Source organism: Neomonachus schauinslandi, chromosome 2 (assembly GCF_002201575.2).
Source record: "Neomonachus schauinslandi chromosome 2, ASM220157v2, whole genome shotgun sequence".
Classification (NCBI taxonomy): Eukaryota; Metazoa; Chordata; class Mammalia; order Carnivora; family Phocidae; genus Neomonachus; species Neomonachus schauinslandi.
This window is the reverse complement of record NC_058404.1, coordinates 170,788,799-170,805,835: the sequence shown is the minus strand read 5'-3', so window position 1 is coordinate 170,805,835 and position 17,037 is coordinate 170,788,799. Positions and strand designations below refer to the sequence as shown.

General features: G+C 34.2%; 1 protein-coding gene across 3 annotated transcripts in view; it reads right to left on the bottom strand.

Annotated features, from left to right (window-relative positions):
* PDS5A (PDS5 cohesin associated factor A) overlaps positions 1-17,037 on the bottom strand; it is a 133,020-nt gene that overhangs the window by 35,792 nt on the left and 80,191 nt on the right. For all 3 annotated transcript variants that reach the window (XM_021701589.2, XM_044912998.1, XM_021701588.1), the window contains exons 18-23: positions 12,023-12,128; positions 10,091-10,251; positions 6,220-6,343; positions 5,242-5,400; positions 2,735-2,803; positions 1,447-1,583 (exon numbers count right to left, since the gene is read on the bottom strand). In XM_021701589.2, the coding sequence (XP_021557264.1) occupies positions 1,447-1,583; positions 2,735-2,803; positions 5,242-5,400; positions 6,220-6,343; positions 10,091-10,251; positions 12,023-12,128 (756 nt within the window). The remainder of the gene's footprint in view (positions 1-1,446; positions 1,584-2,734; positions 2,804-5,241; positions 5,401-6,219; positions 6,344-10,090; positions 10,252-12,022; positions 12,129-17,037) is intronic.

Genomic DNA, 17,037 nt, shown 5'->3' with positions numbered 1-17,037 from the left:
TATAATACCTAATTAAGATTTGCCTAATATTTCATGACATGTGTGTTCCACAATTAACCATTCCCTTATTTTCTGTGATTAAAAATGCTGCAAAGAACATGTTTGTATGTATGTTTTTGTATGATTCTTTTATTATTTCATGAGTGTAAAAATAGAGTCAAAAGGGTAACATTTATAAGGATCTAGACACAAAATGCCAAACTGTCCTGCCAAGACTGTGCCAGTTTATATTAATAGGAGTAATGAGGGGACCCATTTCCCTGAACCCATGAAACAGTGATTACTTTAAAAAATATTTTTGCTGATTTGATAGTCAAGCGGTATCACTAAGTTTAAACTGTATTTATTGTATTTAGTGATGTTAAACATTTTTAAAAAGGTAAACTGATAATTCATAGTCTTCATCTCTATTGAGGATTCCGCCTATTTATCACGGCTTTATAAGAGCTCATTATTAAGCCTTTGCCACAGTTTCCCCAAATGTAAAACTTATTATCCCTAACTCAGCTCTAATCTTCTAATCTGTTCCTACAATACCCTTGGCTTATTCTATGATAAAGACAATTTTCCATGGTTTTCTTCAGTTTATCAAAGCATTCAGCATCTTTACCGTAATTTGCTCATTTCCTAATCTCCTCCATTAAAATGCACATTCCTTGGAAGGAGAGATTTTATACCTTTAAAAAAAAGCACAGCAGTACCTAGGATGACAGTACTCAATAAATAATGAATGCATAAATGAATAGTTAAATTTGTCCTGTAGTAACACATTTTAAAGTAGGAATGCATCACAAGGAGAATTCTGTAGTTTTATCTGTTGGTATTCCTGGACCCTAGTAAATCAAGAATTTGAAACAAACAAGGGTCATGAAAAATTTGCTTTTATTTTCATCTTAAAATGAACAGAAAGAAATGGTGATTTCACAACACAGTGAAAATGTGCAGAAATGGAAACAATTTGGTTTTTTGCATTCACAGAACCTTGTTTTAATCTTCTGCAAACCACCAGGAGGGCTGTGACTTTTCCTCCTTTGAACCCCTCCACTGAAGCTTGTATTCTTTTCGTGGTATCCAGTCACCCACCTTGTCCAATCACTATACTACAGGGTAAAAGGTAGGAACTGAATCTTATCTGTTTTTGCTGCAATGCTTTTCATGGTGTTTTGCAAAGTGTAGTATTTCAACAGATATTTGCTTAAGTGAACCAAAAATGTTGAAGCCAACTGTAACATATAGTGATTATGACTAAACATTCACTGGAAAAAGTTTGGTCTTTAGAAAAGAAACATTCCATCATTGAGTTGAAAACCCCAAGTGAGTACATTAGATCTGATCCCAAAGCATATGGTGCAATTACAACATGCAATATTAATTAGGTAAATAATTCCTACGTAAGTTCTACCAATATTTTGAGCTGTAAAAACTGGAAAGGAAGAAAGATCTCACCTGATCCTCTTTTGCTCTGTCAGGTCACCCTCACTAACCAACATCGCTGATAATAATCGAAGAGTTGAATTGGCAGATTTAGACTGGTTGTTTTTCATACCCAACAGCCACCTTACCAGAAGTTTAATTGCCTGTACCTATAAAATATTAACATGCTAAAAAAAAAGGAACTTAAAATTCCAATTAAAGGGAAGATTAATTTATGTCAATTAGATTAGTGAGGTTGCTTAACTGCTGGTGGACATGTTTTATTAAACAAGTCTGTAGGATAGTAACAATAACAGTAAGAATATTTATTGTTTAATCGATAATAGGCACTTTTCCCAGAGCTGTACATGTATTAACTTATTTGATGTTCCAAACAAGCCTACAAGGGAGGTGTTTTTATTTCCAATAGATAAGGCAGCAGAGACACATTACTATGCTAGATAACTTGCTCAAAGTCTGGCTCCTGAACCCAGGCTTTTTGCAGTTGCCCAAAATTTTCAAATTATTTGAAAATATATCGTTTAAAAATAACTATTTAAACTATACCTATTACAGTGATTAAAATGAGCTATTTAGATAGACTTTAATATTTTTATAGTACTGCAAAAACTACTTTGAAGAAACCACTAAGTTTGATTCTGTCTGACTATCCTGATTAAAAAAACTAGGAGATTCCATAATTATTTGTGGTCATAATTTCTTGGAGGTTTATACTCAAAAGATTGCTACTCAATACATGTGAAAGAACTAGCTAAAGGATCTAGGTGTTATTTACGATATTTATTGACAATCTGGAAAAAAGAATTGATGGAACAGACTAGGAAGCTATACAAGGTGAAACAGATTATCAAGGAAGATGGTAACAAAACAAGTCTTGTCTTCAACCCCAATACTACCACTTTAAAAATTAGTTTTACTGAGAGACATTTTGTACCTATCAAAAGTTACCAATTCGATGACAGCTATCTGTTTTTGCCAAGTTAATATTCATATTTTTGTAGAGAGTGGTAGTTAGGCTAGACCTGAGATGCTTCTGAGCATCGACATCCTACAAACAATTTCTGTGTAAAACAGCCTCACTGAAATTATTTTAGCAGGCATGAAGTTCTACAGAAGATGCTGACATATCTATATATAAATAACTCAATGAGGACTATAATTTCTTTGAGAGAAACAACTTTTGATTTAAAAATAAAGTACCTCATTTAAAAATACTATTAGCTGTCAGATTAAAGAAAAAGGGTGTCTATGAATGTTCATTATTTCAACACAAAAGTTATCAAGGCCTACACAAATTTACCTTTGCTAGTACTTCAGGGGAAACCTCTTCATCTGGAGACCATAATTTTCCATTCTTCTCACCTGTTGACTATAGACAATTGAATATATTTAACTCTTAGAAAGATTTTTTAAAGTTTCCTTCATTAAGTTTTTCATGCTGAACAATGCAGTGCTCTAGGAAACCTATAGGAAAGTCACCAGAGCTTGAAAAAGAACAAAGCTGGAGGACTTGAACTTCTTGATTTCAAAACTTACTACAAATTTATAGTAATCAAGACAAAATGGATGGCACTGACATGTATAGGCATATAGACCAATGGAATGAAATAGAGAACCCAGAAAACCCTCACATATATGGTCAACTGATTTTTAACAAGGTTGCTAAGGCCAATTACTTCAAACAAATGGTGCTGGAAAAACTAGATATCCACAAGCAAAAAAAAGATGAACTGTTACCTTACATCATATACAAAAATTAACTCAAAAAAAATAAATCAAAGATCTTAATTTAAGAGCTAAAACTATTAAAACTCTTAAAAGAAGATACAGGGGAATATCTTCATCATCTTTGATTTGGCAAATATCTGACAAGGGTTTAATACTCAGTATATATAAAGAATTCTTACAACTCAGCAACAATAAACACCCCAATTAAAAGTGTGCAAAGGACTTTGAATGTCCAAGAAGATACACAAATGGCCAAAAGCATATGGGAAAAAAAAAAAAACCCTTCACACTGTTAGTCATTAGAGAAACACAAACCAAAACCACAAGATACTACTTCACATCCACTAGAATGGCCATTGTCAAAAACACAGAAAAGAGGAAGCATTGGCAAAGATGTGACAAAAACTGGAAGGCTTGTGCATTGATGTTAGGAATGCAAAAATGGTACAGCCACTGTGGAAAACAGTGGGGTGGTCCCTCAAAAAGTACAACATAGAATGACCATGTGACCTAGCAATTCCACTCCGAGGTACAGATCGAAAAGATTTGAAAACAGAGTCACAAATGTCCACATCAGCATTATTCACAAAAGTTAAAAGGTGGGAAAAAACACAACTGTCCATTAACAGATGAATAAAAAAAATGTAGGCTACAGATACAACATTATTCTGGCATTAACTGAATTAACTTCTGATACATAACACAAATGAACTTTGAAGTCATTATGCTAAGTGAAATATGCCAGGAACAAAAGGACAAATATTGTATGATAAGAGGTATCTAGAAGAGGCAAATGCAAAGTCAGAACAAAGTACAACAGAGGTGTTACCAAAGGCTGTGGGAAGGAAGCAGTGGGAGTTATTGGTTAATGAATGCAGAGTTTCTGAGATTAAAATGTTCTGAAAATCGTGGTGACAGTTACACAAAAAATGTGGGTACATATTTTAGGTGGTACTTTGGGTCATTTTGGAGAGTTGTTTGGCTTTCCTGGGTATTTCCTATGTATACAGGAGGCATACATGGTATAAAACCTCTTTTTATTTTTTAAAAAACCAAATCAAACAAAAACACCCACCCAACAACAAAAACAAGAATGTTGGTGTATGTAAGTGACAGACACTTAAAAATGGCAAAAATGCCATTTATATTAGGCATATTTTACCACACAAACAGCAACAAAAAAGAGCCATTGTGAACTACAATCTAGTCAATCTAAGAGGGGTCTTAAATTTCACATTTGTTGCCATTCATATCTATCAGTAGTGCAAAGAACAGCCTGAATGTGTTGAGTGGGAAATGACACTTTGGCCATGCTCTTCCATTCTTGTCTATTACATCCAAATGGGGGAAGGGAAAGAGGATGGAATGCACTGGCAAATGTCTTTCTTTTTAAGTTTAGGTATCGAAGGTTCCAAAGACTATTGGATCATGTGGAAGGAATAGGTAAGCTGGATAAATTAGCACTTCACTGAAAGTCATCCACAATGATCCAGCAGGTAAAACAGATTTGTCTTCATTCAACAACTTTTTAATTTAGATCTACTTGGTAAAGTAGTGATTCTTAATCAGAGGTGTGTTTCAGGAATCACCTGGCGTGCCTTTTCAAGCTATATATTCCCAGGCTCCAGCCCAGAGTTAATAAATTAGCATGTATGCACATACACGTGTGTGTACCCACCCCACACACTTCAATAACTAAAATGTGCATCTAGTGCCAAAAATGCAATGTAATTATATTTCAAAACACTAGTTAAATACAAATCCACTCATATTTTTAACAACATCTGATAAAATTCTAGCACTCCAGTAAATTGTCCTTCAAATGTTAGGATAATAGCATTTGACTTATATTTTTTACTTCATGATTCATCCATCTCATGTTCTCATTTTTTCTTTCTTAAATGTTAAGTTCTGGTAATAGCTACATAAAGTCAGGATGTCATTTGGAAATTTAAGTAAATAAGGAGGGAAAACACAATAATTTAAAAGGAAAATTAAACAGAGAAGCAGAAATGTTTCTGTGATAAAGATGTAAATAGTTTTAGTCTTATTCTAAATTTAATTAAATTAGAAACTTACCCTGTCATTCATTAGCAGATCTTTCACAATAAAATTTGCTACTACAGATTTCATTGGGGAAGCAAATTGATCTGGTGCTAACATAGAAATGTGGCCCAATGAAACTAATGGAGTTATAAGTTGTTCTGGTACATCAGCATTCAGACTCCTACTGAGTGGCTATAAAAATAAAACAGTCAAAATTACCAGTTTTGTTTTATAAATATCTAGACATTCTATGGAAACAGTAAATGTTCCTGACCCTCCTGAGTTTGTTGTGCCCAAACAAAGCTGTGCTAATATGATCAAAAATAGCTTCAGCCATATTAGATACTCAATTTTTATTTCAACTACTGAAATTCAGTAAGATTGAAAGAATCCAGGGAAAAAAAAAAAAAAGCACACATAAAAGGCAGAAGTAAAAACAAGAACATTTCTGCATCATCAAATCAGCATTATTTTCAAGCCATCTACAATAATAGGCTTGTTATGTTGGTGGACTTCTTACCCTATGGGGACATTTTAAAGACCATGGACCATAAATAAGTGTTCACTGGGTTCTGCTGATACTATATCCAATTTATAATAATAGGAGTACCTTTCCAACAGTGGAAATCAGGTCAAGGATCACACATAAGAAAAGGCAAACAGGACTAATTTTCAGGTAGGGTTTTCAGGTACTTTAAACTGGGTAGTTCAAAGTTACTTTCTGAGGATACATACCACAGAGCCAATAAAGCTAAAACTAAGTAAAATGTTCTAACACAAACACACAAAATATTCTTCTGTATGTAGGATTTGAACATATAATGTGAACTAAAGGCTATGAATACAGTGCTAAAAAAAAGAGAGCCCCTGCTCCCATAGAATTTATATACGAGGGTGAGACTAAAAAATAGCCAAAAAAAAATCTACCTTCTATCTTCATCAAACCACACAGCATAAAAATAAAAATCAACATAAACGCATCCATAAACGCATCCTATATATTATATATACCTCAAAAATCTGTGCAAGCTGGACTTCTTTATTTGTGAATATGGCATGTATACAGTGAACAGCCTGTTTTGCTTGGTGTGGAGTACCTCTCTTTGCTTTCTGATGTAAAATGGGAATTAAGGTCCTGTAAAAAATAATATCATAGTTTAAAAAAAAGCCCATATACCACAAGTAGTTCTTTTGGTTGTCTCCTCTACCTACTTTCCCATAACTGTTTGGATGTATGCTGGTAGAGAAGCCTCTCATTATTTTTTTTAAGTTTATTTAAGTAATCTCTACACCCAATGTGGGGCTCGAACTCTCATGACGCTGATATCAAGAGTTCGCGTGCCGCACCGACTGAGCCAGCTGGGCACCCCGAGGAGACTCCCTTAAAAATTACCTCATCTATAGAAAGATTTAAAGCTCTTTATCTGTCCTCAACTATAATCCAAGAAATACAATGTCTCAAGAAAAACTACTTCTGGGGGCACCTGGGTGGCTCAGTCGTTAAGCATCTGCCTTCGGCTCAGGTCATGATCCCAGGGTCCTGGGATCGAGCCCTGCATTGGGCTCCGGGCTTGGCAGAGAACCTGCTTCTCCCTCTCCCACTCCCCCTGCTTGTGTTCCCTCTCTCGCGGTCTCTCTCTGTCACATAAATAAATAAAGAAAGAAAGAAAAAAGAAAAAAAGGAAAAGGCTACTTCGGGAGACAATTTCTGTTTTAAAGCCACCTCATGAATATGGAGAAATAAACAAGCCACCCTTAATTTATAATCTAAAACTTGGCCTTTTGCTACTTTTTTTCCATGACTGCTTTAAAATAACTGAAGGGGATTGTGAAAGGGAAATGGAAAATTAGGAATATGTACTTAGAAGATAGATATAAGAGTATGGCATGGGGCAAGTTTTATTAAAAAGTTGAGATGATACCAGTGAAACAAAGTATGCAAGGATACAGACATATATTGGTAGAGGAGTAATAAAAGCATCTAACGATTATTGAGTACTTGTGCCAAGCACCTTTCTAAGTGTTTTTACATGGATTAAGTCAATTAATCCTCACAGTCACACAAAGAGGACTGTTATATTAAACAGATAAGAAAACTAAAGGACAAAAATATTATTTATTTAAGCTTCTTAAGCTGACAGAGCTAGTATTTGGTGAGGTTGGGATGTGAAGATATGTTCCAAGATCCCTGCACTTAACCTCCAAATTGACACTGAAGATCAAAGTAAAACAATCTTTCCTTAGGACAATATGTACTTTATTGTCCTACATTACAGTCTTAAGCATTAAATGTTGATGATATGGGAAACACTGTACGAAGAAAACAGCATGTGTGTATCAACCTATAAAAGAACAGGTATATACATCAAGTAGATAAAATACTCTTAAAAATTACGAAGTGTTGATAGTGACTCTTTTTCTCCTTTAAATGTCCTAAAGTTTCAGCTTTTTACAATGAACATACACATATTTTTTTTAATCAGAAGAAAATCTATTTAAGCAAAAAAATTTAAGGAAAAATAGCTGTCATTCATTTACTGCAGTAGTCCTATTTTATAGATTATAAAGTAAGTTGTGTCAAATACAATGGTGAAAAAGGGTCCTCTCATGAAAACAGGAGGCTAGACATTAAGAGCAAGTACCCCAGATTCCAGGTCATGCATCTCAACCAAAAAACTGGAACATATGCTAGTCAGCATAAAGTGGATTTGACATTTCTGAGTATGCCACATTTCTTTGTACGCAGGTTTAAAATGGTAAGCTAGGGATTTCTATGCCCAAGCAGCCTCCTTAACTGAGCACTCTTTCTCTCACAAACTCATTTACCAGTAACAGTTCTTTTTTTTTTTTTTTTAAGATTTTATTTATTTATTTGAGAGAGAGAATGAGAGACAGAGAGCACGAGAGGGAAGAGGGTCAGAGGGAGAAGCAGACCCCCCGCTGAGCAGGGAGCCCGATGCAGGACTCGATCCCGGGACTCCAGGATCATGACCTGAGCCGAAGGCAGTCGCTTAACCAACTGAACCACCCAGGCGCCCTACCAGTAACAGTTCTTATAAATAACACAAGTAACAAGGGAGACGCAGCATTGATCAAATTGTTGTTAAACATATTATTAATTCTTCTCAGTCTAATGAAATGACAACACATAAATCAACTTTAACCTTTTTCCTTGTTATTCCAGTGTGCTATAATCTAATGATGCCATCAAGGTTATTGTTGAGGCCTGCACTGTTGTGCTTCTCTGCTTTTCAATGATTCTCTCCTTCCTTCCTAATTAGTCTTTTTTTTTTTAAGATTAAAAAAATTTTTTTTTTTAATGAGAGAGAGAGCACAAGCAGGGGGAGTGGCAGGGAGAGGGAGAGGGAGAAGCAGGCTTCCCGCTGAGCAGGGAGCCCGATGTGGGGCTCGATCCCAGGACCCCGGGGATCATGACCTGAGCCGAAGGCAGACGCTTAACCGACTGAGCCACCCAGGCATCCTTTTCTAATTAGTCTTAAGAGGTTTTGGGGTGCCTGGGTTGCTCAGTCGGTTAAATGTCTGCTTTTGGCTCAGGGATGGAGCCCTGAGCTGGGCTCTCTGCTCAGCAAAAGCCTGCTTCTCCCTCTCCCTGCTGCTCTGCCTACTTGTGCTCTGTGTCAAATAAATAAATAAAATCTTAAAAAAAAAAAAAAAAAGAATAAGAGGTTTTATTCCTTGTGTCCAAAAATTAACAATTCCATCTATCCCCATTTTTCCACTGCTTCATTTTGGATAGAATTCCTTTAAGAATAAATCCTTTACCTTAAAAAAGGTTCTCCTACCTTGAAAAACTCACCAGAAACTTTATCCTACTGTGTCAATGGTTTTTTTTCAATGTACAAATATAAAGATTATTCTCTCTCGACTATAAACTCCTTGAGAACAGGGACTGACTGTAGTAATTCTTTATTATTAGCCAGTACATGAGAATGAAGAGAATGTACAATAAACATTGACTTATTTCTCAAATTAAACTATTAGCTCACAAATTTAATAAAAACTAGGAGTCAGGAGTTCTCTTATCCTATTATTACCCGGTAAGGAAAAACTGGTTTGATTTGGATATATCTAAAACTATTTGCATATACCCTGAACATGTGATTCAACAGCTATCAGCAACGTGTTTTTCTTCCAAAAGACATCTCCCACATCTTTTGTCTAAATATAAACTCTCAGCACAAATTTGATCCTAAGGCAACCTCTTTAAGATGCCAAAGTAAAAATATCAACATGTATTTCATTCTTATGGTGAAAGGGGAAAGGTAATCTTGAGAGAGAGATCAAAATTATCAAAGCACCACTGCCAACAACCAACCAACTAATAAGATACGCTATTAAGCACACTACTTGATTATCCCATTCTTTGGTGAGACATGAATGTGGCAGCTATTGAATTTAAACCAGCTGAGAAAAAAAAAATGAACATACTTAGATAACGAAGATATATTAACCATAAATTTGAAATTCTGTGAAAACTCTTGATTATTAATATTAATATTTAAAATCTTGTTATAAACAAAGTTTCAGTTTGTTCTTTTAATGGTGGAGGAGAATGAGGCAGAGTAAAGATAAAACAAAGGATACAGAAAAGTAGCTTTTTTTTCCTTTTTTTTTAAGTAGGCTCCACGCCCCACATGGGACTTGAACTCATGACCCTGAGATCAAGAGCTGGATGCTCTACAGACTGAGTCACCCAGTTGCCCCCAGACAAGTAGCTTCTAAGTAAAAATTCTCTTTCCTCACTCCTATCTTCCTCCATGAAAGGGAAAATGGACTGTATGGCTCCCACACTTAAAAAACTTTTGTGTTAAAACAACAACAAAAACCACTTTGTGTTTACCATGAGAAAAAATATACTCACGATCGTATCTGGGGTAGGTCTGTTTCTATTTTGTGGCCTGTATTTCTAAAAATTTGTATAGCAGCTTCTGCTACCTTGTCATCTTCCATTCTGAGGCACTGTAACAGGGACTCATATGTCTCTGCAGAGTGGAACGAGGTAGGATGTGTGAAAGACAGAACCTGGAGGAATAGATACAGCTTTAGAAGTATAGACAATGGTTTTAATCCATTAAAAGATAATTATATTTTCTACTAAATACAATTCAAAATATTGGGCTGCATATGCTAGCTATACAGAATGAAGATTTTATTTCATAGCCTCCTTTGCAATTTGTTGCATTTAATCAGACATTAGCAGAAATATCGTGCATTAGATTCCTTAAGAGAGTTGATTTATAGCCCTTGCCCTATTTTCTTCTTCACCTCTTAGTCTATCCTGATACTGGGAATGCAGAAAACGTGGCTCCTTTTTTATGGACTGTGATATTGTGAAGTGAACTAAATGTTAACACAGCCTTATTTCGCTGGCAAAAAGATACTCTATAAGGGATATTTTAAGTGGAATCCATCACAAAAAGTGCACTGGGTGTAGCTATAAACAAGCCATAACTGTGAACTTTTATCATGATTACAAACATAAATAATTATTCCCTTACTTATGCCTACATAAGTCCCAGTCTATCCCAAAGGAATGTACAGCAAGTTAGACATAACATGTCTACAAAGTTTACTTTCTATGAAGTGGGAACAATTTAGTTAGCATAATATCAGTAATAAGGGCTAAGTGGAGAAGTGAGGGGCAGGGGATGGAGTATGTAGTCTTCATTAACTTATTCAATAAGCATTTATTTACTGGGTTATAAAGTAAAGAGATTGTCTCATTTGGTTAGGTTCTTGTTGATATTTAGATAATACATTGACATGTTAAATAAGTTGATAATATAAAACCTTATTAAGTTTTACTTACAGAAAAAAGGAGAATCAAATTTGAAAAACTGAAAAAACCTATTTAAAATGTTTATCTTAAGGATGATTTCACTCTTAAAACTACTTAAAAATATAACCTCATTATTAAAAATATAATTAGAATCTTTCTTACGAAGCATATCAATTATTTCCATGAAATTATATTTAAGACCATTCTAGTACAATCCCATCACTGTTTTCTTTCTCACGTCCACTGCATTGATTTGTCTCTTCTCCCTTAGTTTATATATTGTAATGATCTAAACATTTTTTGCCTTCAATTTCCTCTCCTCTTTACTCCATCTGATGAAAGCTCTGTCAAGTGCTGTTATCATATTAAAAGCCAGAATGAAAGACCCCGATAATACCTTTCTGCTCCAACAGCATTCCACAATCTAAAACCAATTTTGTCTCCCATTATTCCCCAAAGCAGTCCTTTTCTCTGGTTAGGCTAGACTCCAACAATTCCTAAAATATGCCAAGAATTATCTTCTTTGATGATGCTGTGTTTCCCCTAGATTAAGTCATATCTTATCCATAAAGTCTTGTCTAACCTGGCTCTTAACTAATTGCTCTATTCTCTGAATTCTTTGGCATAAGAATATAAATATGATTAGCAATTGTTTAAAAATTCCCTGATCAGACAGATGCTATTATTATGTAATTCCTGTGAGCAATCCTACTGCTCCAGATGAAAGGTAAGACTAGATCATTTAGAACATACTGGTACAAGCACATATTATTAAATACAGGCGTGCAAATGATGAAACCGCAAACCCCCAAAACATTATTATTTTATAATGTAAAACAATTACATTATTGTAATGTAAAAACACACATTATTTTTATAAACTGTGATTTCTACCACAAATGTTTAATCTTTCAAATACTTTCCAGTGAAATAAAGTCCAACTCTTGCATATCCTTATGGGAGTTCAAATTAAAACTGTGGAAATGCATGGAGACAAAATTATCTCAAAAGTACCTTAAGAAGTTCAAGTCCTGAACGAATAGCTGTATCTGGACTTACACCCTCCTCTTCATCATCTGCTGTCCCCTCTATTGATTTATTCATCAGTTTTACCAGTGCACTATTAAAACGAGAAAATCTCAATTAGTAACCTTACTAGATTAGTAACTGTATCCTAATTGCACTGTGGCAGAACACATACAGAATCTAAACATCAGATACAAATATGTTCATGGAGAAAAAACTTTTTTTAAACTTTGCTCCTTATTTGAAAGCTGAGATATTTTTTAGTTTATCTCCCTATACCACCGACCAAACTCCATGTGTAACTCTACTGAAAAACAACAAAACTAAAATTAAACGACACATACTGGAAATATAATTTACTATTGATTTCTATGTATAAAGATATCATTTACAATCTTAGGAAAAACAAGAGGGCAGCTGCTAAATGGACAAAGGGCAATTCACTCAAAGCAAAAAGCTAATAGTTAACAAAAACATGGACAAAGATGTTTAAATTAATCCCTGATAATTAATTTACTGAATCAGTAATTACATTCCTAGAAATTCATAGCAAAGCAGTTCATCAAAAGCATGTTATATTCATAAATAGATTCATCAATTAAAAACCCGCTTAATTACAAAAATACAGATTCTAAGGGACACATGCACCCTGATGTTTATAAGCAGCCTTATCAACAAGAGCCAAACTGTGGAGAGAGCCCAAATGTCCATTGACTGATGAACGGATAAAGAAGAGGTGGTACATATATACAATAGAATATTACTCAGCCATCAAAAAGAATGAAATCTTGCCATTTGTAATGATGTGGACAGAACTAGAGTGTATTATAAGTGAAATAAATCAGTCAGAGAATGACAAATACCGTGATTTCACTCATATATAGAATTTAAGAAACAAAACAAACATATGGGAAAGGAAAAGAAAGAAAGAAAAGAAAAAGAGAGAGGGAAACAAACCGTAAGAGACTCTTAACAATAAAGAACAAACTGAGGGCTGATGAGGGAGGGGGATGGGGGATGGGCTAGATAGGTGATGGGTATTAAGGAGGGCACTTACTGTGATGAACACCAGATGCTGTATATGAATCACTAAATTCTACTTCTGAAACCAATACTGTACTGTATGTTAACTAGAATTTAAATATTTAAAAAACCATTTAATTGTCCAACATTATGGAATTAATTTTTCAAACATACCTAACCACCACAAAATGGAGTATTACTTGGTCAATAAAAATCAGTCTATGTAGCAAGATGATACTATTTTAAGTAAAAACAGATGTGATTTTTGGTTTTGAGACTGCTTCCTCATCAGTAAACTGAAGATAATACTACCTTATTTTGAGGGACATTAAATTATTACAGCAAATGGCCTAGTATATAGCAAATATTTAACAAATGAAAGCTAATGATAAATTTTAGGTGAAAATTTTTCCTTTGGAAAAATATGCATATTTTAAATTATTAAAAAAATTTTAAGTACAAAATATATAAGATGCACATATGCATCTTCTATATAATTTAAACCACTTTTAGTACTTTTCTTTCTAACAACACAATAATTTAAAAACCTTAGTATCTTTAATTGATTTAAAAAAACAACTTTTTTTTTTTGAGAAAACAAATTAGGGGTGTGTGTAAACAGTAGCCTGAAATATAATTTATATATCATATAATTCACATATTTAAAATGTGTAATTCAATGGTTTTTAGTGTAGATTCACAGGGCTGTAAAACCATTACCACAATCTAATTTTAGATTTCTCCCCATCCCCAAAAAGACCCCTTTCCAAGTCACTGCTATTCACTTGCACCTCCTCTAGCCCTAGTAATCTATTAATCTACTTTCTCCTGTTATAGATTTCCCTATTCTGAATATTTCATATAAATAAAATCATACAATACATGGCCTTCTGTGACTCCTTTCACTTAGCAAACTGTTCTTAAGGTTCATCCATGTTGTAGTATGCATCAGTATTTCATTCACTTTAATCCTGAATAACCTTCCAGTATATAAGACAATTTATCCATTCATCAACTGACAGACATTTGGGTTGTTTCTACTTTTTTGGCTATTATGAATAATGTTGCTATAAACATTCATATACAGGTATGGACATATATTTTCATTTCTCTTGGACATGTATTTAGGAGTGGAATTGTGGGTTGCTATAGTAACTCTCTCTGTTTTAACTTTTTGAGGAACTGCCAAACTGTTTTCCAAAGCAGCTCCATCATTTTACATTCCCACTGGCAATACAGGAGGGTAACAATTTTTTTGCGTCTTCTCCAACTCATCTGTCTTTTTGATTATAGCCATACATGTGCGCGACACACACACACACACACACACACTAACATTCCCATCTCCTCACAAAAAATTGCCTTATGTCCCCTGTGTCGTCAATCTCCTTTTTCCATGCTGGCAATCACTGATCTGGTTTCTGTCACTACAATTTTACCATTTCTAGAATTTCATATATTTTGTGTCTGACATTTTTTAAGTGACATAATTCTTTTGAGATTCCTCCATGTTGTTGAGTAGAATCAGTAGTTTATTCCTTTCTACTGCTGAAAAGTATATATTGTATGGATATATCACAGTATGATTACCCAATTATCAATAGATGGACGTTAGGGTATTTCTAGCTTAAAGATATAAATAAAGCTGCTATAAGCAATTAAATATACATCTTTATGGCAATTTATGTTTTTTTTTTTTCTTGTAGGCAATATGTAGTATTGGGATTCCTGAGTTGTATGGTAATATTATATGTCTACTTAATGTTATAACAAACTGTCTCCTACAGCATCAACACTTGGTATGGACAGAATCTTTAATTTTAGCCAAATGATTGTGCAGTGGTATTTCTCATTGTAATGTGAATTTATATTTCCCTAATGAGTAATAATGTTCATTGTCTTTTCCTGTGCTTATTTTCTATTTGCATATCTTACTTGGTAAAGTCTGTTCAAATCTTCTGTTCATTTTTATACTTTGTCTTACTGAGTAGTAACAATACTTTTTATATTCTGGATATAATCTTTTATCAGGTATATGCTTTGCAAGTCTTTTCTCCCAGTCTGTAGCTTGACTTTTCTTTCTCATAATGGTGTCTTGCAAAAAGGAAAAATTATTTAATTTTCTTTCATTGTTTGTGCTTTTTATGTCCCATTTAAGATATTTTGCTCACCCCATATTTTGTTTTAGAAGTTTCAGCTCTGACATTATATATTTTTTAAAAAGTTATTTTCAATTTGAGAAAAATATTCTGAATTAAGCTTTCTATTAGGAGGAAATCCTATAAAATGATACATTAATTTAACAAGATTATAAATGTGTTTGAAAAAATTTATAAATGTATCTAATTATTTGCAAGAGGTCATCCATACATTTACTTAATAAGTATTTAATGACTACCTATTATGTACGAAGTCTTAAGGTCTGTCCTGAAAGTATAGTGCAAAACAAGACAGACATAATCTTTTTCATTTATAATGTGGGTACATCACCATTATGAGTCGAGCTATAAGAAAAAGACCCAAGTCTTGAAACCAGGATTGTAGTCCTTCCTCTTATAAAAGTACTTTCATTTCTAAATGAGAGAAATAATACATACACCATATACTTCACAGGGGTATCATGCAGCAAAAGATTATTACCAATTCAAGTACATGTTGAAAACTGCTTGGGAAGTCTTCTATGTGTCTCTTTCTCTTCCATGCTGTGTAACAATGGATACAAATCTTCACCATTCTATCTCAGGTCTAAATCCTTCCACTGAGCAGACTACCTACTTTACTTTTAACCTAATAGAGAATAATGGAGGCCTTGAGTGAAAACTAATGTTCTATACCCTACCTTCTAACTTGCTCTCATTTGTATCTATTATTTTTTCATGTCATAGGGGAAGATTTCCTTCTTTCTATTCCTCTTCTTTAGGGATGTTGCACTATCTTAATTCTATTCCCCTTCTCCCATCTTCAACCTCTCTTCTTTTCTATTAGTACCCCTCAAAGGTATTTCAATATTCAAAATTCCTTCATTAAAAACAACAGAAGACCCTTCTTCAAGTTTACTCTCTTCCCATCATCTCATTTTTCTCCTTTACTTTTTATAGCTAAACTGTCCACAGTGGCTGTCCCACATCTCAATTTATCTCCTAAAGCAGAGTTTCAAAGTGTGACAAGGTATTTATCCCCTTTGATTTTCTCATACCCAAAGGTTGCTGAGTGGAACCTACTGGGATCCTGTTGAGCTAGGCCAGTCACCTCTGGGCTTGGGCAGTCTTCTCTGCTCAAATATTATAATTTTCTCTGTGTATCATGATGTGTATTTGAGAAGGACTATCCTAAGCTCTTCTCAATAGTTGGGTCATGTGGGTTTGCCCTTGCTATCCCAAAGAAACTATTCTGGCCATTGTGATGTTTCTCCCTTTTCTAAGTCCAATGGATGCTTTTTACTATCCATTTTCCTTCTGGGTAGCATCTGACCCCCCACTTTTTAGTCCCTCTTTTCTGTTATCACTCTTTCCCGATTTTCCTTCCACTTTTGACCATGTCTCCCTAAAAAAATTTTTTTAACTGAAGAATTGTCATATGATATTATGTTAGTTTCAGGTATAGAGCATAGTGATTTGGTATTTATAAACATTATGAAATGGTCACCACAATAAGTCTAGTTACTATCTGTCACCATACCACATTGTTAGAATTTTTAAGAATTCAATGAATTCCTTATCTTCTGGCAGCCTCTTAATTTTCCTTAGGATTCAGTCCTCACCCTTTTCTTTTTAAATTTTACCCTCTCCCCGAGGTTTCAACCATTATTATAATCATTACTTCACTTTCGACCACTATCTAAAGACAAGTAACTAACTGAAACATGCATATGTGTATTTGTATAAACACAAGTCTGGAGAAAATATACTAAAGAAAAATTGGTTATATTTAGGATGATTTTCTACTATCCTCATTCCTTTCTTCCAAAATCCTTCATTATG